The following is a 23398-nucleotide window of genomic DNA, read 5'->3' on the forward strand; positions in this document are numbered from 1 at the left end:
TGCAGTATCAGCTGTGCACTGCTTTCAGGTTTGGAAAAGCAGTTTACAAATCTTTTATGTCTTGTGATCGCTCCTTCAAAATGTTTTAAAAATACCTGGCTTCTTGGTGCACACTGTAATTTGCTATCAGTGTACAAAGTATATGTTTAAGTTTGTGAGTTTAAAGTCTGTACTGGGGAAATGATGGACAAATATGTACAATTTATGGTTTGGTGATATGTACACTACCATTATGTTAGATGAGTATTATGGGATCTTTTTCTCACAGTTCTGTGGTTCTAAAAATGTGCAAGACTGGTGCTCCTGCTGGCCATAGCAGTCACTTGATAAGCTCCATTTCTCCCATCTAAACAGCATCATGAAGTCCTTCCAAATTTAATTAAACTTTCCATTTCTGTTGCATATGGTGCTTGGGTTCTTTAATTAAGTGCAGTATGTTTCTCTTGGCAGATTCCTTTCATATATCTCAGGTCCAAAGTTGAAATAATAATGTGCTTTGATTTTTCAGGTTTCACATGAGCATCTCAGTATTTTGTGTCATGTGTCCCTGCAGTTCTTGATTATTGAGCTCTGAAGCCATTCTGCCAAATATTCCACCAGAACATAGACCAAATAATAAATGAATATTGTTCCAATTTTCAGTGTAATGATCACGGCAAAATGGAAAAACCCATCTTCTTTGTGATAGCCATTGCTTGTCTAAGGCTGCAGTCCTAACCACACTTTCCTGAGCATAAGCCCCACTGAACAAAATAGGACTTACTTCTGAGTAGACCTGGTTAGGACTGTGCCCTATATCTAATGCCTGTTGTCTGTCTGATAGGAACTTCAGAAAGTGTGAATGGATCATGACAGCTCTCTATAATTTTGGTGTTTTGTGGTTTTCTGTTTTTGTTTTTTGTTTTTTTTATTGTTTTTATTCTTGGAAAGAAGAAGCCCTTCTTTCAGCTAACTTTAAATTGGACTGATGAAAATCATAAATTTCCTTCATATCCAGGAATGCCAAAATTAAGTGTTTTTTTATGCCTGCTTTTCAATTTTCTGTGCATCTGTTCTTCCCAAGTAGCATGCCTACCTTTTTTTAAACCATTTTTTTTAATGTTACTGTTTATTAACCTTGTCTATATTTACAGCTGCATGACTGAGGATGCATATTGTAAAATAGATATACATTCATTTCTCTGTATTTACCTACCTGTAGTGCAGGCTAGTGGATAAAGTCATCAAAGACCATTTGCTTTCTCTTTCACATAATGCAAGAATGAGGCCAAACTACATCTGATATTTAAAGAGTTATATGCCTTGATTGGCCTAGTTTTTCTTTAATTTAAAGCAGCTAGATCAGGACCAGAGCAGGAGACCATAACCCTGTGGTTCTCAAACTCTCAAGGAGTTTGAGGATCGCAGTAAGTGCCTGCGTGGGAGCAGGGAAGGCAACGGGGGTGGGGGGAAGGCAGCAGCGCAATCCCCAGGATTACCAGTCCCTGCAGTAGACGCCTGGGGGTGCGAGGACCCTGCGTGACCATCCACAGGGCTCCCCAGCCTTCAGAAAGTGATAGCAGAGCGATTGCGCCCCATCTCCACAAAACCGGAAGTGGAGCGTGATCACTTTGCTTTCACTTTTTGAAGGCTGGGGAGCCCTGCAGAGGGTCGTGCAGGGCTCTCTACACCCCCGGGGAGGCTGTAGCCAGTAAATGCCAGTCCCTGCAGCCCCCTTAGTGACGCGATTCTGGGGATTGCGTCACTGCCACCCCTACCCCCGCCCCTTAAGGAGAAACAGTCCAGGGCCCTCAGGCTGGGGCATTGCGACACCCCAGTTTGAAAATCCCTGCCATAACCCTTTCCACCGCCTTATTTTCGGGGACCTCTCCTGACTGCTACTAACTGCATAAAAATTAAGCCTATCAGAGCTAATAAGGCTTTAAACGTCGTGTGTCGTTTAATCCTTTGAGAGCCCTTGCAATTAATCACATCCCTAACCCATTGTCATCATGTTTCTGCACTCTTTGCTAACATATCCTTAATTAATTGCACCTTGAATTGTCTTGTTTGGATCAAGGGTACTGTTTTAGCAGTGCCAACATCTTGTGCTATGGACAGGAGCTACATAGCAGGAGAGGGTTTATAGGTGTGTCTTCTCCCTTAACAGTGGTGTAGTAGTGAGAAAAGCCATGCCAACCAAAGATTTCTCCATCACAGGCAGATAAAAAAGGCTTCATTAAGAGCAAAACTATTTCCATATTGGATCCAGTCAAGTCAGTAGTCCATCTTATTCAACGGTTGGTTTGCTAGCACTGCCAGAGAGGAGGTCATGAAAGCAGTTGTCATGACAAAGTATACGGTCTCCGAAGAAGGAGCTTTCACTTTCGACTCTTGTGTCTAGCAGTCACCTATCTGACATATGCTCATTTAATCCCTTAAAAAGCCACTGATACTCTTTGCCATTAAAGCAATTCCCATCCATTGATTCCATGGGTTAAAATGTACTTCTGTGACACAACTCTTCTTCTGAGAAATGGGCAACCGAATCTTGTCCTGCACTAGCACAGCCAGACTGTAGCCAGTGCAGGTTAGGAGGTGGCTGGAGGTCTTTTCGGAGTAAGAGGATATATTTCTCCTTACAGTCAGTGGCGTAGCTAAGGGGGTGCAGGGGGTAGCAGTTGCACCAGGCATCACGCTTTAGGGGGGAAACAAGCTGAGCTTGACACTAGTGATCAAAATTGTGACGATCTTGGTATATATGAATAATACCATCATGTTATATATAATTGGAAAAATAATTTAATGCAGAATGCAATGAAACAAACGGCATTGGAATATCTGTATTCTATCAAAAGTTATGGCCAATTAAGCAGAAAATGAAAAGACAATTGCCTTATGGAACAAAAAGTGGATTTGCTTAACTCAAAACTGACCTATGAGACTGATTGTTCTGAGAGCCAGTGACATATTATCATGATATTGACATGTTGCAATGACATGTTATCATGATATAGCACAAAACCAATAAGGCAGTGTTATTCAAACTGTGAGGCTCGGCTATTTAGGGCGGTGCCAGGAACTCAAAGGGGAGGCGCGGGATGTCCTCTCCCACCGATACAGTCATTGCTGGGCAGAATACGAGCCCGTGTTCTGCCGTCGTCTGCGCTTTTTTTTAAAGCAGAAGAAAGGGGAGTTGCTCAGCTGCGAGAGTGGCTGCTGCCGCCCTCTTCCAAGCATCCTCGACTTGCAGTCCTTAACCCTTGCTGATCCTTGTCTGGTTGGTTCTTAGTTCCCAGCCTGGGATTGCTTCTCATCAAAGTGAAATCTCTCTTTTCAACCCCCTCCCTCTTCCCCCTTTCGATCTCCAAATCTTCCCGCTTTCCTCCCCCTCCCCAAATAAAACGCTTCCTGTTTTACCAGTCATCAGGACTCTTAAAGTTGCTTTCATGCAGTTGGCAAAGGGGGAGGGGAGAGACAAGCACACGCTTTACTTGGCCAGGAGCAGAAAAAGGGTACTGTTTTTAAAGTGATTTATTAATCTTGTTGTTTGACTGAAGAGGAAAGGCTGTATTTTTAAAGTGATCAATCTTGCTATTTGAAGGGAATACTTATCAGCCATTGTTGAAGTGATTGCCAGCCCAATCCTATCCACACTTCCTGGGAGTAAGCCCCATTGACTCTAATGGGACTTACTTCTGAGTAGACATGCAAAGGCTTGAGCTGTGCATCTCCTAGTATAGGAGACAAATCAACTTCCTAACCAAACCCTTATCAGCTCTGATATATGTTCATTTTCCCCACCAGTTGCTGGAAAAATTTAGTTTCATTAAATTAATAAAGGGTTCAATCCTATCCAAGGAGAATAGGAGAAATGACTAGTTGGATTGGGGTCCACAGGGGTGTGTGTGTGTAATGTTGGTCAGACTGGTTGTTCACAAAGTTCATTTGATAAAACAATTCTATTGGTATGCTTACAAAGTTTTAAAAAATGAGTCCTCCTGGACCAGACAAAATCTACCTACTCCAGCATCCTGTCTCCAACAGTGATCAGCAGCTGATCATTTATAAAGCATGTATATTGCTGTGTATTAATAATATATTTTTAAGATCTACATATAATTAATGATATGATTAACATATTTAATATTAATATAGTTAATATATTTAATATTTAATATTATATTATAATAAATATAATATTGTAATATGATATTTAATATAGTTAATATAGTTAATACTTCTGGCCACTTCATGTTTAATGATGTCACTTCCAGCCCTCAGGAACATGATGGGGAGTCATGGCCAACAGCCACGGGGTTCAAGGGAGCCACTGGCCAGAAAAGTTTGACTACCACTGCAATAAGGTGTTAATATGAGTCCGCTCTCATTTCCATGTATCATAATACATGGCAGAGGTGAGTTTCACACAGAGTTACTCTGCAAACTGGGTAAAAGGCACTTTTTTAAGTGGTGCCCCTCTTATATTTAATAAGGGGAGAATAACCATCCCTCTTCATCCCAGCACAGTGTCTCGAACCTATCAGGGGCACACTTTTTATTTATTTACTTAATTAATTTGATTTTGTCGGGGGGGGGGGGGCTACAGATCTTCTTTGATCCCAGGTAGCAGATAGATAGATGCCTTAGGGCCCAATCCTGTCCCATTCTCCAGTGCTGGTGCTGCTGTGCCAATGGGGATTGCACTGCTTCCTGTGTTGGGGAGGCAGTCACAGAGGCCACCTCAAGGTATTGGAATATTTGTTCCCTTACCCTGGAGCTGCATTGCAGTTGCACTGGTGCTGGAAATTTGGATAGGATTGGGCTGTTAGTTATGACACTGACTGGGGGAAGGCAGCAGGTGGCAAGCTGCTGGGGGGAGGAGGTGAGTTCCTCCCAATTTTCACTTTTTAAAAAAGCTTGGGTGTGACTTCCAGTTGTGACATCACTTCCAGGGCAACATTTTGAGCTTGGCACAGGAATTCACAACCATTAGCTACACCACTGCTTACAGTGAGTAACACCCCAGCCTGCTCTATGGGGCTACTTGGATCTCTGCCAGCTATTTATTCTGAGCAGCCCGGTGTAACACTGGCTGGCCCGGGAAGGGGTTAGGATTTAGTGGAGGCCTGTTCTGCAGATCCCAGACCTGTTTCGTACACCCCTGTTCTGCCCTTCTCACTCAAAAATGCCCACTTCACTACCTCCTGCCACTCTCTCCCAGTCCCTGCATCACTCTGTGTGAAACTCACCTCTGCCAGCAGCTTAGGAACTGGATGAAGCACCAGCAGGCTGGTGCAAGCTTTTCTGCTGGCACTGCCAACTCTAGAGTAGTTGCGAGCATGGTTTACGGCACATTTGCAACATTCTAGGTCAGCTGAGCAGCAGTTGTGCTGGCAGAACAGTGAGTTAAGATTGCACTGTGAAAGACTTTCCAGGAGTACAGCAGTAAATTTGGATCCAGTCCAAATTCTACAAAGTTTAAATAATTCATTTCATTCAATGTTTCATTTCCACGACAAACAAAACTAATTTTAAAAAGATTGTTCTGGAGAAGAGAAAATATGTGAAATAAAGACGTAAAAGAATTAACTTTACAAGAAATGAAAAATCATTTATCGGATCATATAACATTTCACAATTATTTCATGGTAGGATTGTCATAGAGCCAATCATGCTAGGCTTGAATTCTTGCTAGGCACTGTAAGCACTGGTACGCTTCCCCCATTCTTACAATCTGGATACAATGAGTGCATCCAGATGATCCAGTTCAGTTGTGATCCTGGTATGTAACTACTCCAAAGTAGACACAATGCATACTAGAAAATGTGGTTGTCTAATTCTGTCCATAGAACATAGACATTCCTGAGCTATCAGGCATTAAATATACAATATAATGGTGTTTGGCTCTTGATTACCTGATTATGTTTGAATGGGATGAAAGAAAAATCATAGTGAAGAACAGAGCCATAATACTGGTAGTTTCTTCAAGATACAATGCAAATTGTGCAGTATGTACTGTTATGAACCTAACAGGTATTGAGTCTGAAGCTTCCATAATTTGGAAAAGGCGTAATCCATATAAAGGGAATAAATGGGAAGTGTGGAAAGATGTGGAAAGGGAATAAATGGGAAGTGTGGAAAGATCCAGGGTAAGGCTGACTGGGGGCTTGATGGGTTTCAAAATTCTGTCTGTGCATAATCCTGTGCAGAAGAATCAGGAGTCTTCCCAGCAATAATTTGACAACTCAGAAAAGTGCAATATTCCTAAATTTTCCATGAGTTGAAGGAGTTCTCACCCAAGTAATACTCTCTTTCTGTGAGTGTACCAGTAAGCTGTGATTCAAGCCATTTTAATTTAGAGCAGGGATGTCAAACTCATTTCCTATAGAGAGCTGAAGTTAGATGCCTTTCATGGTGCCTGATGAGGGCTGGAAGTGACATCATTAAGCAGAAAATGACATAATTAAGTACATGATGGCCAGAAATAAACACCTTGCATAGAAACTCATTACCTCCAAATGACAGAAAATGTGAGAGCCCAGTTATTAAGCTGGGAGAGCCCAATTATAACAGAGCCCAGATAAAATTGCTTCCGGGGGCTACATTTGGCTCACGGGCTGTATATTTGACTCACCTAATTTAGAACATGATGCCATCAAATATCTGTGTTTTAATTATACTTTTAAATACTTTTAAGTCCAATTTATTTCAAAGAACACTTTGTGTTTAAGTCTTCCTGGGGACTCAGTGTGGCTTAAAACTGTTTAGCATTCCTTGACTGGATCATACCCTAATGGACTACGTTTTTAGCTATAACGCTGATCTAGTGCTGGCATATTTTGTATCTGGGAACCTCTTAGAGCTTCTCAGTGCTTTTATAAGCATTTTTTATAACCAGCTATAACAATCCATTAGGCATACCTGGGGAAAATCCATATTTTATAAGAATCAGAAATTATCTAAATTATGCATAATTAAAACACAGATAATCTGTTAGAAGCAATAATTGTGCCTCTGCTTCATCATATTATAAGGATTAATTTGTGGAAAAGTGTGAGCTGCTTGAAACAGCAATTTCCTTCTATATATTATACAGAAATCTAAAGCAATAGTTTTGGCTTGTTTTTGGTTTTGGGGGCTTGCACAGCAACTCAGCTATACCATAAAGCACTAGGGGGGGGATTCTGATGTCCCTTAAACTTTCAGTGGGCATACCTGGAAGGGAGACTTCATGGTACTATTGCTGTCATGTGTAGAAGCAGTTGCCAACAGTCCCTGGAAAGGGACCCACTAATCTGTGTCATCCTATGGCTTAAGAGGAAGCTACTGCAACGTGTTGCAGTAAACACTTTTGTAACATCTGAATAGGGTTTGTGGGTTATGAACATTAAAAATTATATCCCTCCTTTCTGAAAAATCAAGGTAGCTAACTGCTATTTTAAATAGTGACATATAATCAAAATAAAGCAAAAATTATTACAAACAACAATAAATGAACAATAAGTATTTTTTTATTTTTCTAAATTAAAAATTGGTGCTGTGTATCCAGTGGGGGGGGGGGATCAGGAGGCTTCAGCAGGGAAAGGGAATTTAAATCCCCTTACCCTTGTGTAAGCCTCCTGCTCCACAATGGGTCTCCTTGGACCTGCACTAGCTAGTTTGAGAAAGGGGCAGTGAGGCTTCCGTAAAGGGGATAAGATCCAGCTTGTGCCATTACTGCCAGTCCACACCATCCCTTAGTCTCCTTGCTCCCCGTTACACATACTCCCTGCCCAATTTCACCCCTTTCCGACCCTGTTCCACTCGTCCCTCTCCTGCTGACTTACCTGCTCTGCCAGGTGGTAGGAGAGCTGAATGCATCCACAGGAGGGCTCTAGCCTTCCCGCCAGCATCCTGGCAGTGCACTAGTTAGAGTACTGTTGGAAAGCGCTTTACGGTGCTTTTATAGTACCGCCAGCAGAACATGCGAGGCCCAGTAGGATTGGGCCGTCAATCTCATTTTTCTGTTTTTTCCATCTGTTCAAAAATCTTTTTTCTAGTAAGAAAACATTGTTATTTCAGCCCCAATTTGCTAAACAAAAGAGTGAAACAAATTCAAATCAAAATGTGGCTAAAATTGGCCAAATAATAGGAAAACTTTTTTATGACATTTACAATTAATACCACAAAATGTTTGTTTGATCAGACAATGTGGTTAATCACAAAGGTGAAATTGAAAGTTACCACTGTTGAATGCTAGCGTAAAAGTTAATAAATTCAGCTCATAATCATTATGCACATGCTAGTTATAATAATTTACTGTCCGTATCAAATCTTTATAAGCATTGTAATTAAATATAAAAATGCACATTAGAATTATAATGAGTAATTAGGGCAACATAACTAATATGCATAAAAGTCCCAAAGCTCATTAAAATGTTAAAAGATGAAACCTGGTGTAGATAGAAGGCTTTTTGCATATTTTTTGCATCCATCTGAATGCCAATATACCTCCTGCACTGCTTTATCTGTGCTTTCATTAACTGCATATTTAAAAAACAAATCAGAACATTTGGGATGTGAACAAGATTTATCACTACTTTGTTCCATTTCCAGTAAAAAAAAAAGGGGGGAAACAGAATATTCTAGTGTGGCTCTTTAGTCGACAGGTTATATAGAACGGAAGACAAGAAGGCAATGCAAAGTAATGTAAAAAGAGATTTCTGGACAAAGATTCCTGAAAATTATACATATTTACTGAAATAAGTATACAAATTTGTTGTGCGAATATGCAGCCAGGTAAGTCCTCTAAAGCCTTGAATGTAAAAAAAAGTAAACCCTGTATAGGCTAGTTCTTTGCATGTTGTTACATCTGTTTGAAAACTGAACTTTTTGTACTAAGAGTACTTAGAATCAAAGAAGAGAATGCATTTTTAAGATGAGTGCGTCAACCTCAAACTGCCTCTCGGTTTCCCTCCAAAATCGCTATAGGGGAGACAATTGATCCTAATCGAAATCATTGTGTGGAGATAGATTAATTCTTTCTGCTAGTGCCAGTTTCCTATTGGAAATTGTCCTTCCCACCCGTACCTTCACCCCACACAAGTGCTATTTACTCCCAGAGTGGATGTCAGGGACCATTTTTGGAGGGGAAATAGTGCAGGAAGAAACAGTTAAACTGACAAGTGTTGTGGTGCAAACTCGAATCAGACCCCCTGACTTGTTTTGGTGAAATAACAGGTGGTTCCAGATTTAAGCACATCTCTTAAAAATTGAGAATCTGGCATAAAATGAAATTGCAAGACTTGAGTTCAAGCTTCCCACTCAGCTGTAGAACTCCTTGCATTGTCTTGGGCAAGTCACTTCTCAGACTAATTTACCTCACAGATCTGTCAATGAGGTACTGTAAAAAAAAAAAAAAAAGCAACCCAGAGAAAACACATCTAGAAAACGATCATAGTATACCAACTTCATTACTAATGACCCTGCCAGGGAGACTATAGCTTAGAAAATAGAATGCACCATGTGGGACCTCTCTGGTCTCTCAAAAGGGAATTTTGGTGTTGGGAACCAGGGCTGGCCCAAGACTTCCTGCAGTAGCATGCCAAATGCTGCCCCTCTTCCCTCATGATGTACCAGCCTCTGTTTCTCAACTCCCCAATGTTTAGCTCAGCACTCCCCTCCACATTCCTCATTCTCTCTGTCCCTTCTTTCTAATTCAGGGAGTGGAAGGAGAAGGAAGAGCAGTGGAGGAAAGTTGGTGGGCAAAGATGGGGATTCTCCACCAATATGCCAGAGGCAATCACTTAAGTTGGTCTCATGGATGAGTTGGCCCTGATGGAAATCATGGTGAAAGGGCACTTGGTGCATTAATGTGCACAAACTACCTCTTCTCCCCTACAATGTGTATGGGAAGATATTTTGTTATTTCTTGTCTTCTCAGATTCTTCTTTCAGGTATTTTACCGAAAGAGACCTCCGTAAACTGGAACCTCTCCTCACAACTTATTCCAACTGGAACCTTATTCCAGTTCCTTATTCCAACTGGAACCTCTCCTCACAACCCCAATAGGGAAGGACAATGTACCTCACACAGGTAAGCAAAGAGGAGGGAGGGATCCCATGCTGCAGTGTATAGATGCTGCCGCTTCCTCCAATGTCTTCACCCTTTCCCACCATTCTGACACTTCAGGATTATCAAATTGTCTCTGCTATCAACTCTATTGCCTAACCATCCCTTCCTTTTGCAACAGCTAGGAGTTGGGAGTGCCTCATCCCTTCCTGGGAATTCAAGGGGTTCCAACCATTACAACTGCTGATTAAACACTCATAAGAATCCCCTCCCTTTTTTTGTTTTTCAGGACTGCCACAGGGCTTTTGTGCTCTGCAGAGTGCCCCTACAGGGCACCACTGCATACATGCTCTGGTGGCACCATTCTCCCTCGCAAACACTGAGTATGCATCTCAAGCCAGAGAATAGGTATTGCTGATGCTGTTGTCTATGCCTTCTCCTTACTCCCCACAGGTGAAGACATCATGCAGTTTCAAGGGACATCGATAACCTAAAGTGACCACTGTGAAGAGCCCACCTGCTGCTCAGTGAGGATGCTGACCTACTCCTTCCAGTCAGGCCCTTGTGCCTTTGCAAACTGTTTGTCAGAGAGTGAACCAACTGGTGCAACCAGACATGCACCTGTTACTTGACTGTTGGATCACTGAAAAAGCTCATCAGAATTGGTTCGGGTCTCAGCTTAGATGGGTGACTGGAAGCCAAAGGAATGTGAACTGGCAAGAAATGGATGACATCCTGACAACCAGCCTGAGGCATGTTTTGCAGCTGCCTGTGGAAGCTTGGAAAGCACAAGAGCTTCCAGGACAACCACCAGGACAACAATTGCACCATGAAGGGAAACATCTGAGAAATGAAGGAGTCTATGAAGTTTTTCTCACAGAATTTTTTGGAAAAAAAAATTGAATTCAACCTGCCTATATAAAGCATCTTGTGTCTGTGAGAAAGGCGGCATATAAATACTGTAATAAATAAAATTTAAAAATCATTTGCAATGACACAAGGGTCCTGCCGGGAGGAAACACATGTGTGTGTTTCTCTTTCAGATTCTTCTCTGTTACTGATACTGTTTAATAAAAAACCTTGACTGGATCAAACTTCTTGTTACTTTGTTAGCAGATAGGGATCCCCACCTTAGTTGTTTCTTACCTTGGGGCCTCCGGATGGGACTCAATAGGGGAAGCAGGCTCCTGTAGCAATCCCCCTCTGTGACTTCTTGGGCTCTGGAGAGGACAGTTCTCAGTGATCATGAGCGGATGCTTGTTCACTGCTCCTAAGGCATATGGTGGGCAGTGGCAGGGGGACAGGAGGTGCAGCAAACTGACAGCCATGCCAGCCCATGCTAGTGATGACAAAGGGCATGGTTTGCCCAGGAACACCTTCCCCCACCCTTCCATGCCCTTCCCCACAAACAAAATACATCCCCACCAAAGCACCAGGACTGGCAGAGCCTCTTCCAGCTACTGCCATGGATGGGGTGCCACTCACCATCTCTGGCCCAGAAGCTCTTGGCAACAAGCTTCCTTTGGGACACTGTAAAGCATATTCCACTGCCAGAACACTAGTTTGAGAAGTTAGACAATTGGGCAGTTAGGGCACAATCCTAACCAGGTCTACTCAGAAGTAAGTCCTATTTTGTTCAATGGGGTTTACTCTCAGGAAAGTGTGGTTAGGATTGCAGCCTTAGACTCTCCTATGGATGATTTGACCTTTAAACAACTTCAGGAGATCCACTTCACAGATATCCTACATCCAATTCACTTTGTCCCACTGACAACCAGGATGGTGTAGTGGTTCTTGTGTTGGATATAGACCTGGGAGATCCAGGTTCAAATCCCCACTTTGCCATAAAGCTTCCTGGGTGAACTTGGGCCATTCACTATCTCTCAGCCTAGTCTACCTCACAAGGTAGGTTGTTGTGAGGACAAAATGAAGGAGGGAACCATGCACACCACCCTAAAGAGGAGGCAGTATGAAAACGTGAAAAATAAATAAATGTATAGCATATGCTTGAAAGCCAATAGGGCTTGTAGTAGACTTGAAAAAGAAATCTCAGACACTCTATGTATTTTTTGTCGCAGCACATTCTTCCTCTGTCTGTTCTTCAGAATTAATTTACATTTTGTATGTATATGGAGCTTCCTTACCATCTACCTATCATTTTGGTTTTCTTAAATCTCTTTGTAGTCATTATTTTCTGCAAGAGTGTCAAAATTTTCCCTTTCCAGTGCATATTTGATTAATGGCCTGATTACATCTTGATTTGCTTATCATTGGAAAGACAGTATTGGTTTGTGCAATATGGCTTTCTGATAGCATCAAAGCTAAAGTAATAATCCCCAAATAAAAATGTGTTTTATTTGACATCAAATATTATTGAGTGTGGCTACAGTTTTCAATAATTAACAACAACAACAAAAGCCAGCTTGAAAGGAGTCTGATTGGCTGGTATAAAATTGTTTGGACTGCTGCAGTATTACTTACTGTATTTGTTTCCAAAGGAGAATATTAATATCAATTAGGACATTTCTAATGGCCTTACAGGAAATTTGCCAAGAACATTAGAAGGATTATAATTGCTACTTGGATTTAGTAGAATTTAAATCATTTTCTGCCTGCATATTTAAAAGTCTGATTCCTCCTGGCCCAGTGCAGATACGTAATAATCATTATATAATGGCTTTGCTCCAAGAATGGATTCAAACAGCCTCTTGCAGATTTCCTAGGCATGCTCTCTGCAGCTATATGTCACATACATGTAAGTGCAATGGTTGCTCAGCGGTCCATTTAGATGAGTAAAAGCCATGTCCAGCGTTGTAATCAGAAGAAGTGGAAGTGATGGAAGAGAAGGGGACTTCTCTCATATTCCCATTTATCTGCTGTAAGTGGAGCCGGTGTTCTGATCCTCTTATTCTATTGTTGTGTCATTATACATGATGATTTGTATCTCACTTCTACCATGAACTCACTAGGTGGCCTTCAGCAAGCCACTCCCTCTCTCAGCCTCAGCTCCATCTCCCCAGCCGCGATGTGGGAATGCATCCACATCACCACTGGATGCCCCACATGTTCATTCAGCGCGGATGGTGAGGGGTAGAACTGGGCAGTAGCTTTCTTTTCAATCTCCCAATGAAATGCAAAAATAACCATAATGCAATGCAGCAGATAGTCACCGGTCTTTTTTTGCCCAGAATTATTTGAAATCTTCCATGCAAATGGAAGCAGTAGGATCTCCAGAATGCTAGCCTGGTACACTACCAATAATCTAGTCAGAAATTTAGCAACAGCCCTAAAGACCGATATACACTGGTGTGTGAGTTTTTGATAACTCACCATTAAACAGTCAATAGTAGCTCTTCCAAGCTTGCAAACAGCTCTGTATCATATATCATCCTGATAATTTTGATTACATTTTCAAAATGGATCTGCTATTCATGAACCATGTGAACTTTTCAAAATACAAGGAAAAACCAAAAATATAACTTGAAAGCATTTCTTTTTTTCAAGCCAAACTTCACAGGTCTTTAAAGATCTGGAAGAAACTAAAACACAGTCTGCTGGTCAGTAAGGGGCAATTAGGTGTGTGCCTAAATGCAGAATGTGAGGGGGGGACTATGAGAATGTTGGGGGGACTAAGTTTTTTTTTATCAATAATGCAAGGGGACAGGAAGCTTTTATATTTTGCACCCACTATGGTATTGATCTTGATCGTGTGTCATTGTCCCCTTGTGAGTTGTTTTTCATTTTAAAAAACCTTCAATTGAAAGCCAGTAGAAGTGTTTTTTAAACACCAGGTGGCACAACTGAGTTTAAAACTGCAGTGGGGGGGGAGTGCTAACGTTGCCTATCTCCCTTTATTGTTTTGCTTTGTTTTGCATATACCCTGCCCACAATATCAATGAAATAAGCCCCCCCCCATCAGACTACTTTGTTTAGGTCAGGGGTGGGAAAACCCTGGCCCATGGGCCATTTGCGGCCATTGGAGACCCCCAGTCTGGCCCCAGGGAGCCCCCCCCCTTTTCCAACAGGCGCTCAGCCCGCTGGAGACCTGCCAGAGCTCTCACTGGTCTGATGCGACTGCTCTTTGCAGCAATAGCAGCAAGGAAAAGTCTGGCCCTGCAGAGCTTTTCAACTCTTGCTAGAGTTTTGCAGGAGCTCCACCTCTCCAAATAGAGTTCAGGGAGGCCACTGCTGAGGCCAGGTGTTGGATGGGGGTGAGAAGTTGCAGGACTGGTGAATGCTGCTGGAGTGTACTTTGTGTTTGGGTGGGTGGGCACTGAGGGGGAGAAGATGCGGTACTTTTGAATGGGAAGGAACTGCAGAGCTGCGAGGATGTTGGAGAGAGAGGGGAGAAGACTGGGGGACTTTTGAATGGGAAGGAACGTGTGCCGACTTAAAAGAGTCGTGGGGGTGGTGGGAGAGTGCTGAGAGATGGAGAAATAGTGTTGTTTCCATGTGCTGCTTGAGTTTACTAGCATGGGGGTGTTTGGGGGTGCTGAGAGACAGAGAAATGGCTCTAAGAATTTTTCCCCTCCCTTTTCTGGTCTTTATTAATGTGTTGGTAGCTCAAGACAACAGCTCTACCACTCACATTAATAGTTCATAGTTCTCACATGTTTTCTTTGCATGCCTCTATTATAGTTATCATGCTTATTATTAATAAGCCCAGCAAAATTCATTCACTCGTATAAGCTCCATCTCTAACGTATTCGTTTATGTAAATTTATGTAAATTTATTCAAATTTGAAATGCAAATTAATCCTTTTTTCCCCAGCCCCCAACATAGTGCCAGAGAGATGTTGTGGCCCTCCTGCCAAAATGTTTGCCGATCCCTGGTTTAGGTGCTTATCTTGTCTGAGATTAATATAGTAAAAATCCACCAACTTCTGAACAGCAGAGTAGTCTCTGTACATCCTCTAGGAGCTTTGTATTCTCCCAGTGTTTGTTTTGTCACAGTTGCAAAGCTTCATCTGATTATGGTAAAAGCATTTGCACTTTTGGATAAGCTTTGAGAACCTGCATTTATTTCTTACAGTTCTATTTCCCCCCTCCCTTCTTCCACTATGGAACTCAAAGCAATGTAACATAGAATTCCCTTGCAGTCTCCCATTCAGACACTGACCAGAGAAAGATCCACGTATGCTTCAGCCTGTCTGCTTTATTGTATGTTCTGACGCCACGGAAGTGAATTGCTTCCTATTCCAAGACAGTTTTGGAGAGTTTACATTTCCTGTCTATGAGATAGACCAGCCATTTGCAACCACTGTGTTGTGGCACATTAGTGTGCCGCGAGTGGTCCACAGGTGTGCCACAGGAATTTGAGAAGGTCATTAATTAGTAGGGCCAATGGGGGATGTGAGCCCCCACTGGCACCGTGGTATGCCTTGTCAATTGTCAAAAACCTGATGATGTGCCTTGACAATTTTAATGCCTTGTCAGCATGCCTTGAGATGAAAAAGGCTGAAATCACTGCAATAGAAAGTGTCTTGATGAAAACAACAGTGCACAGATATCTTCAATAGCTGTCTTGAAGAGGGAATGCTGTGTTATAAAGCTTTTCTCACTCTACACATCAAGCGACATCTGCCCCAAATCCCTCCTCGACACAGCCATTAGAGATGTAGGTATGTTTTGTGCTCTTCTGCATCTGGCCACTGGAGCCTGGAAGTATTGCTTACCGCTATAGGGATATTGAACAGAGTTCCTGAGATGTAAAGGGCTGTCGAGTCGGTATGCCATAAATTGAGTGCATTTATTCAAATGAAAGGAATGACCAAGCTATGCATTGTTGCATATATATGAAATGAATGCATTGATCATCCACATTCCTATTCTGTGGGCTAAGGAACTAATCAATCATGTTTTCTTTATTAAAAATTTCAGGGAAGCTCAGACATATGCAGTTAGAGATAACGGAAGCAAATAGGGTTTGAGTCATCTGTGGCAACGTTCTCATTCTGGTGTGACATCAGGACAAAAATATGTCACAAATCATTCCCTTTCAGAGAAGATCTATTGCAGCACTAAAATTCTTCACAAGCAAAACAGAGAATGAGAATGAAGTGAAGGCATTTCCTGCATTCCTTTGGTTTTCCATAAACAGCATTGCACGTTCCTTCACACACCCAATATAGTGTGTGGATGGGGATCATATTTGGTGCTAGGAGAGGGTAAAGGGCCAAGTGGCCTCCCAACAAGTAATTTGCATCGCTGTTCTCCCCCCCCCCACCAAGGTAATTTGAAGAAATTAGCTTTTTCACATCCTGCTTTTCTTTATTATCTATATAAAAGGCATCCAGATACATTATATATAAATAAGTATTTACTATTCTGATAACTTTCTGATTTTACTTGATCAACAGCCATCCATCTCCATCCCTAGGTAATCAGGTGCCGTGTTGGGCTATTGCAGAAAGCATTTAAAGCCAGCATATAATTTTTAAAAAGGATTGTTTGGGTGTATCACTGTCCAGCTTGTACACTTCTACAGAGTTTGGAAATGTTTTAAACACTTTTGTTCCAGTAGGCATATAAAAATACGGTGCTGGCCAGTCTTTATGAATGTTCGTCTTAATATATCACTTCGTTTTTCAGGAATTGTTGGTATCATAAAAGATTATAGCCTCTTTACATGACAAGCAGAAGGATGAGTGCGATTATGAAAGAATGAGTGTGATGACGAGTCAGAAGTTCACACATCTATAACAACTTTAGATCAGCTGGAAAATAGCTTGGGGGGAAAATGAATTTGTATTTATTAGTCAAATCATGCTCATAAAATATTTTGCAGCACACATAAATTGTATTTGAGACTTACAGTTGTACTTACAAAATAAATCATAGAAAGGAGAATTGCACTCCTTCCATTGGCCAGTTTTCTGCATTGCTTGGAGCTTCTTGATACTGTTAAGGAAAAAGTATTTTCCTAAATGTGAAATTAAAAAAAATACACATGCACACACTTACAACAGTTTTTCTTCTAACTGTTGCAGTAAATGAATGTAGTAATTTTGTGGTGGTTATCTCGTGCAAGTCATTTTATAGCTACTGCAGTGTGGGAAACAATTGCTTTGTGTTCAGTAAACTCTTCAGTAAGTGGATTATTATTTCTTGATAAAAAACAGGATCAGCCATTTTGGTATCTCCCTTTCTCAGCAACTAATAAAGCAACAACTCACTATATATATATAATGGCTTGCTCAATCCTATGAGTCCACTTTAGCAGTAGTGGCACAAGCAGTGTGTAAAGCAGCATCTGACCTTTGGGAAATAGAGCAGCACAACCTGGTAGCCTGGGGTGTGCAGGCTTTCTTTAGCTTCTGGTCTAGTTACGTTGGCCTTGTCCTGCTATTGTATGTGGCTTTTGCCTAGAGGCGAGGCAAATATTAGCACCCTTTCTGATGACTGCTACAAGCCACGAGTGGGGCTGTTTGATACAGAGAACTATTTTACAGCCCAATCCTATGCGTGTCTACCCAGAAGTAAGTCCCATTAGAGTCAATGGGGCTTTCTCCCAGGAAAGTGTGGATAGGATTGGACTGTTAGGCCTTCATGCCAGTGCTGAATCTCTTCAGGCCAGTTCTTTGAATGTGCAATAACATCAGAGCCATTAGTTCATTTCTAGGGCATTTTGTCTTCCACATGGTAAGTCCTGCTATGTATATAAGACCTACCCCAACGGTTGGATAATTGTACTATAAAGATAAATAGTTCATCCATGAAGAGCTTCCATATGAAAAATGTATTCCTATCACGTGATTGACACTGGTCATGTGATAGGAAAATTCAACAAAAAACTATACTCCTTGGCAGTTAGGCTCATAAATCTTCAGTGATCAGTAGGTAACTGTTCATGCTATGCAAAACTAGTTGCCCTGTAATCTTGAATTTCAGTTAACACATTATGTTGAGACATAGTGGCTAAGAGACGGGCAGTCCTAGCCTAACCTGTGCTGGTGCAGCCAGGCTGCAGGTTAGGCAGAGGCTGGAGGTCTGCATGGTGTAAGTGGATATTTTTCCTCTTACATTGAGTGAAGTCCCCAGCCTGCCCTATGGGGCTTCTGCATTAGCAGTGTAGTCGACGCAAATCTGGGCAGCCTGGTATAAAGCTGCAAGGCTCCGAAGAGGGATTAGGATACAATGGAGCAGGCCTCTGCAGATCCTGCCCCATTTCACCCTCCCCACCCTTCCCGGTACCCTCTCCTGCCCCTGCACTGGTTTACATGAAGCTCACCTCCTCTAATGTCCTGAAGGCCTGGTTGCAGCAGGCTGTCCCACCAGCACTGTTTGCTCATGACTCAGCGTGATATGCTTTATTGTGCTTTTACAGTGGCTTGTGCTGGTCAAGTGGCCCCTGCGCCAGCGCTACTGCCGAATAGGATTGCGTTCTCAGCTACAAATTTGGAAGTTATTGGTTTGAACTCACTTTGTAGCCTCAAGCTAAGCAATTTTCTCTTCGCTTCATTGCCACCTCTTGCCCATCTATAATATCATTATGTATACAGATTGAGTATCCTTTATTTGAAATGCTTGGAACCAGAAATGTTTCACATTTTGGATTTTGGATTATTTGCATATAGATGGTGAGATATCTTAGGGACAGGACCCAAGTCTACACATGATATTCATTTATATTTTATACACCCTTTTGGGTAATATTGTATTATACACCAGCCTGAACACTTGCCATTTTATTACCCTTTGTGGGAGTGCTTGCGTGGGGGAACCTGGCCTTGCGTGGAAAACATATATCACAGCTAAAGGAGACTAGGAGGGTCTTTTATTCCCTTGGGTACTGTCTGTTGTGTGCCTGTGTTTTTACTGTGACCTGTCACATGAGGTCAGGTGTGGAATTGTCCACTAGTGGCATCATGTCAGCACTCAAAAAGTTTTGGATTTTGGAGCATTTCGAATTATCAGATGCTCAACCTGCAATATATAGCAGAGGTCTTCAACATGTGGCTCACAGTGACCTCAGGTGTTTCTGCCATTTTATTTTGAGGCTCAGGCCTGTGCAATGTGATACAATAAACAGGGCTTGAGGTCCTGGAGAGGTAAATTCTTCTAATAACTTTGACTTTGGAGGGGGTACTTTGACTAAACCCCCTCCCTGTCTTTAGTGAATCCCCTTAGCCTTCCTGTGTTCTGCATTCTGTGTTGTACTACTCCCTTTCTGTCTTCCTTGCCTTTCCTTGCTTCCTCTTTCTCTCCTTCTACTTTTCAAACTTGAGTGCATAATGTTTCCATGTTGCTCCGTTCCCCTCCTCCCCTTTCAGTTGGCCTGGAAGGGAAGAAAAGGTGTGGATCACAATACTGTAGCAGCACATGCTGATATTCTTTTCACTGGCCAGGAAAAGAAGAAGAAATATATTCCTCTCACCCACTGAACTCTTAAAGATGGATTCCATGTTGTAGGCTAGAGCTGGGTTCCAGCTTTCAACAAGTTGAAGACCCTATTATATATTAATAGTGAATGGGCAGCCCAATCCTGAGCTGCCCAGGGCGCACAGCTTCGGCGGCACCGAAAACGGCTGCCGCCGCATCCTGCACACCTCAGGCTGCTGCAGGTGGTGTCTCGGGCTGCCGTGCCGTGGGCAGCACCTCAGAAGAAGGGGACTTTCGTCCCCTTGTCCTGGGTAAGGGAAGTAGCCCCACAATGGGCTACTTCAATGGGCTAGGTAAAGGTATTCGTGTAGAGCACCAAGCCCTACACAAATGGACAGGATCCAGTGGAGCACCTCTCTGCCTTCCCGCTCCCTCCCCCCAGCATGCCTCCCGCCCACCCATCATGCCTCCTCCCCGCCCTCTCTCCGCCCGCCTCCCCTTCCCTGGAACGCCTCCTCCTTGCCTCCCCCCACCCATGCTTTCTGCTCCGTGGCTCGGCAGTCCGTGAGACCACAGAGCAGTAGAGGCCAGGCACACACCCGGCGCTAGTTCAGCACTGCTGAGCGCTGGACTAGCATGGGCGATAGCCCGGCAGTAAGCCAGAGCACCGACCTCAGGATTGGGCTCACAGGTGGCTCAATTTAGAAGTGAAACAGAACCACTGAAAAATAAACTAATGTTTTGCACATTCTTAGAGGACTTCCTAAGTACCCCAAAGTATACAAGTCTGTAAATTAAAAGAAAAATTTTAAAGAACCCAAAAATGACCCTGTGAATTTTCAAGGCCTTGCGGAATGCTGAGAACACAGAACACTCCAAAATCATTTTCTGAAGTGGGGAAACTGCTCTCTTTGCTTCTGGTAACTTATGATGGAATTGGGAGGGGGGATAGACTACTGATGCCCAGTGATTTCCTTGCTAAACTCCTGTGTTTCTCCATTGTTTCTATGGGCAGCTATTAGTTTGACCCTGGGATCCTAAAATAACCAAAAGTTGCACAGGCTGTATTACTTTTTCCATTAATTCTTGAGAACAGTTTAATTAATGGTTGAGAACAGTTGAGACACAATTTTGAAGGTCACTTGTGGGGTGAAAGAAAATGGAAGGTAGGCAAGGAAAAAGAATGCATGGGGCTTCTCAGGTCCCTAACAGTTTATACTAAGTATCTTGGAGGGAGGGATTTCATGCACGCCCGCACAAAATGCCTGAACAGCACTTCAAGGCTCATGTTCCAGTTTGACTGTATCCCTGAGCAGTTCTCACTTATGGGAAGCTGACCAGGGTGATTTGTAAACATTACACTGTATGTGAAGTGCTTTGAACATTGAGAAGTGCTGTATACATGATAATAAAAGTAGCATTTTTATTGAAACTATTTTAGGATAATACTGTTCACTTGAACAACAAGGAAAGAAACAGAATACGGAACATGTTTGACATGGATTTGTAATGAGTTGGTTTCAGTAACAATTATTTATGTTTCTTTATAGTTGCCCCAACAATTCAAGAAATAAAGTCTACTGGAGTGATGCTTGGAGGGTCAGGATTCATTAGATGCGAAAGTGCAGGAGTACCTTCTCCAACCTTCGATTGGTACAAAGGAGAAAAGAAGTAAGTATGATGATCAAACCTGCTTTCATTCTTACATATGGATTATTTTTTTCTAGAGTATGCATACTAGATGGATAATCAATTATTTTTAAAATGTTTAATCAGAATTTGTTATCAGAATGTCAAATCAGAATTTGGCTTGTGTGTTATTTTGTCATCACAGTAAGCACATCTGCTTTCCTATTGTTATCTAGTTATACCATCATAAATATATCTGCCATGGTAATAAGTGGGATGCTGACTACAGGAATTATCTGCTATAATACAGGTGTCTAGTATAGAAACTTAAACGGGCACGGGTGAGATCTGTGGTCAGCCAAGTCAGAAAGTTATTATGGACCCAGGACCATCAGAAGGCCCATGGCTTATCCTGACATGCCTGCCCAGTTCCTTGTTGTTGAGAATCTGGGCAGTGGTAGCCATTTGAGGTGCAGTCACACTGCTAAGACCCTGGATTCCTCTGTATTATTTTTAAATAACAATGTAATGCCCTCATCTTGTCAATGCTTGACTGTGACATAACGATTGAGTGGGTGAACTACATGTTTTTTAATGGTGGTCACCAGCCCATAGTCACTGTGAGATGCCTCAAACTTTCACTACTCAGTCATTGGGAAGTGGGGGAGCAATTTATATAGGAGCAATTTGGGACTTTATATATAGGAACAATTTGGGGGAGCAATTTATATAGGAGCAATTTGGCCTCCACAATCTGGAACCAATTATGTGTAGTGGTTTGGTGAAGAATTGTAGCACAATCCTATCCTTCCTCTCCCTACTCGTGCAGCCACACCAAAAAGAGGCACACTGTATCCAAAACAGGGGCAGAGTGGGAGGTTTCAGAGGTGAAAAGGGATTTAAATTCCCTTATACCTTCATAAGCATCCCACTCTGCAATGGATCCCCTTGGATCTGTGCTAGCGATTTAGCTAGCGCAAGTCCAAGAAGAAGAAAGGAGACAGGAAGGCTGCAGAAAAGGGAGATAGGATCACCGCCAGATCCACCACTTCATGCAGCCTCCCTACCCCATTCTACCTGCCCACAAACTTATCAGCAGTTGGCCAGGGAGCCAACTGACCATGTGGAAAGGCTCCAGCCCTCCTGACAGCACTCTGGCAGCATGCTATTCAGCCATTTTGCTCTGGCAAAATGCCAGAGGGATGCGTGTTCCACTGATAGCAAGGCCATAAGGATTATGAGTATCCTCTATGGAAAAACTGTACATAAAATATTGTCCTAGTCCTATCTAGGCCTTGTGCTTCTGGAACTCACAATCTGGCAATGCAAACCCTTTGGCAATGGCCAAGATGCTGTTGCTGTGGGTGGCCCCGCTGGTAAGTTGGTTGACAAGGCAGGAAGCAGGTGGTTCATGGGAACTGTGGGGTGGAGGGGGGAGGACAAGGGCGAGGACTGGGCTGGAAGGGGGGATTTCAGTGGCAGGTTCTCATCCCAGATCCTGTGCCCCATTTTTCAGTCTACCCTGCAACCTTTCTCTCCTCAGATGTACGTAGCTGGCTTGGGTTCAAGGAGGCCCATAGAGAGCCATGAGGCCTACCTAGAGTTTTTTTTTTACTTACCTCTGGTTGGCATTCTGGTTGCCCCCCCCCCCACCATTGGATGCAGCATGCATTCCATCAGTGCAACTGCATTGTTGACAATGGTGGGGGATAGGAGTAGGCCGTATGTTTATCGTGTGCACAGCCCGGAGCGAAGCATGGTTACATTAGCTTTCAAATTGGGCATCATGGGTAAGGAGCCCCCAGAGCCTCAACTTTAAAATAATATTTCCATTAAAAGATATAGAATAAACAAGATGTGCATATCAAGTAGCCTAATAAAGTCTAAAATCATTACAATGGTCTCATATATTATAATATTAATGTATTCAAATATGAGCCTAAAGATAGATATTCCTTGGGGCTGAAGCTGATGCAGTGATGCTCTCCAGACTGGTCTTAGCCATTATCTCTTGAATGAGAATCAAATCCTCTGCTACTGTAATACCTCAGTAACAATGGAGACTTAAAAAAAAAAAAAAGGCACAAGAGCTGCATTTTTTTTCCTGAAACATCAGTATCTCCTCGAAATTGAAATGGAAAAAAATATAATCTGAAATTTTCAAAATAAGAGAAGAAAGAACTTTCATTTAGAAACAAGGGGGTTGTTCATTTATGCACCATGTTTTCTTATGCAACTATGACACTATTGGTAATTGCTCAAATATTCTGGAGAAGAAACACGTATTAAATGCTAATTAAATGCAGATTAAATGCTAAAAGCATGTAGAATTAGAGAGTTGAGACTTTTAAGAATTGTATCTTTACATTAGTGGTTGTGTGAATATAGCTTTATTTTACAAGGTGCAGAATAGGTA

General features: G+C 42.3%; 1 protein-coding gene across 1 annotated transcript in view; it reads left to right on the forward strand.

The window, feature by feature from the left end:
* The window catches only part of NEGR1 (neuronal growth regulator 1), a 544743-nt gene that overhangs the window by 398964 nt on the left and 122381 nt on the right, over nucleotides 1–23398 (forward strand). The window contains exon 5 of the mRNA XM_066623896.1: nucleotides 20904–21024. Coding sequence (XP_066479993.1) covers nucleotides 20904–21024 — 121 coding nt within the window. The remainder of the gene's footprint in view (nucleotides 1–20903; nucleotides 21025–23398) is intronic.

The sequence above is a fragment of the Tiliqua scincoides genome, chromosome 4 (assembly GCF_035046505.1).
Source record: "Tiliqua scincoides isolate rTilSci1 chromosome 4, rTilSci1.hap2, whole genome shotgun sequence".
In the NCBI taxonomy this organism is placed as follows: Eukaryota; Metazoa; Chordata; class Lepidosauria; order Squamata; family Scincidae; genus Tiliqua; species Tiliqua scincoides.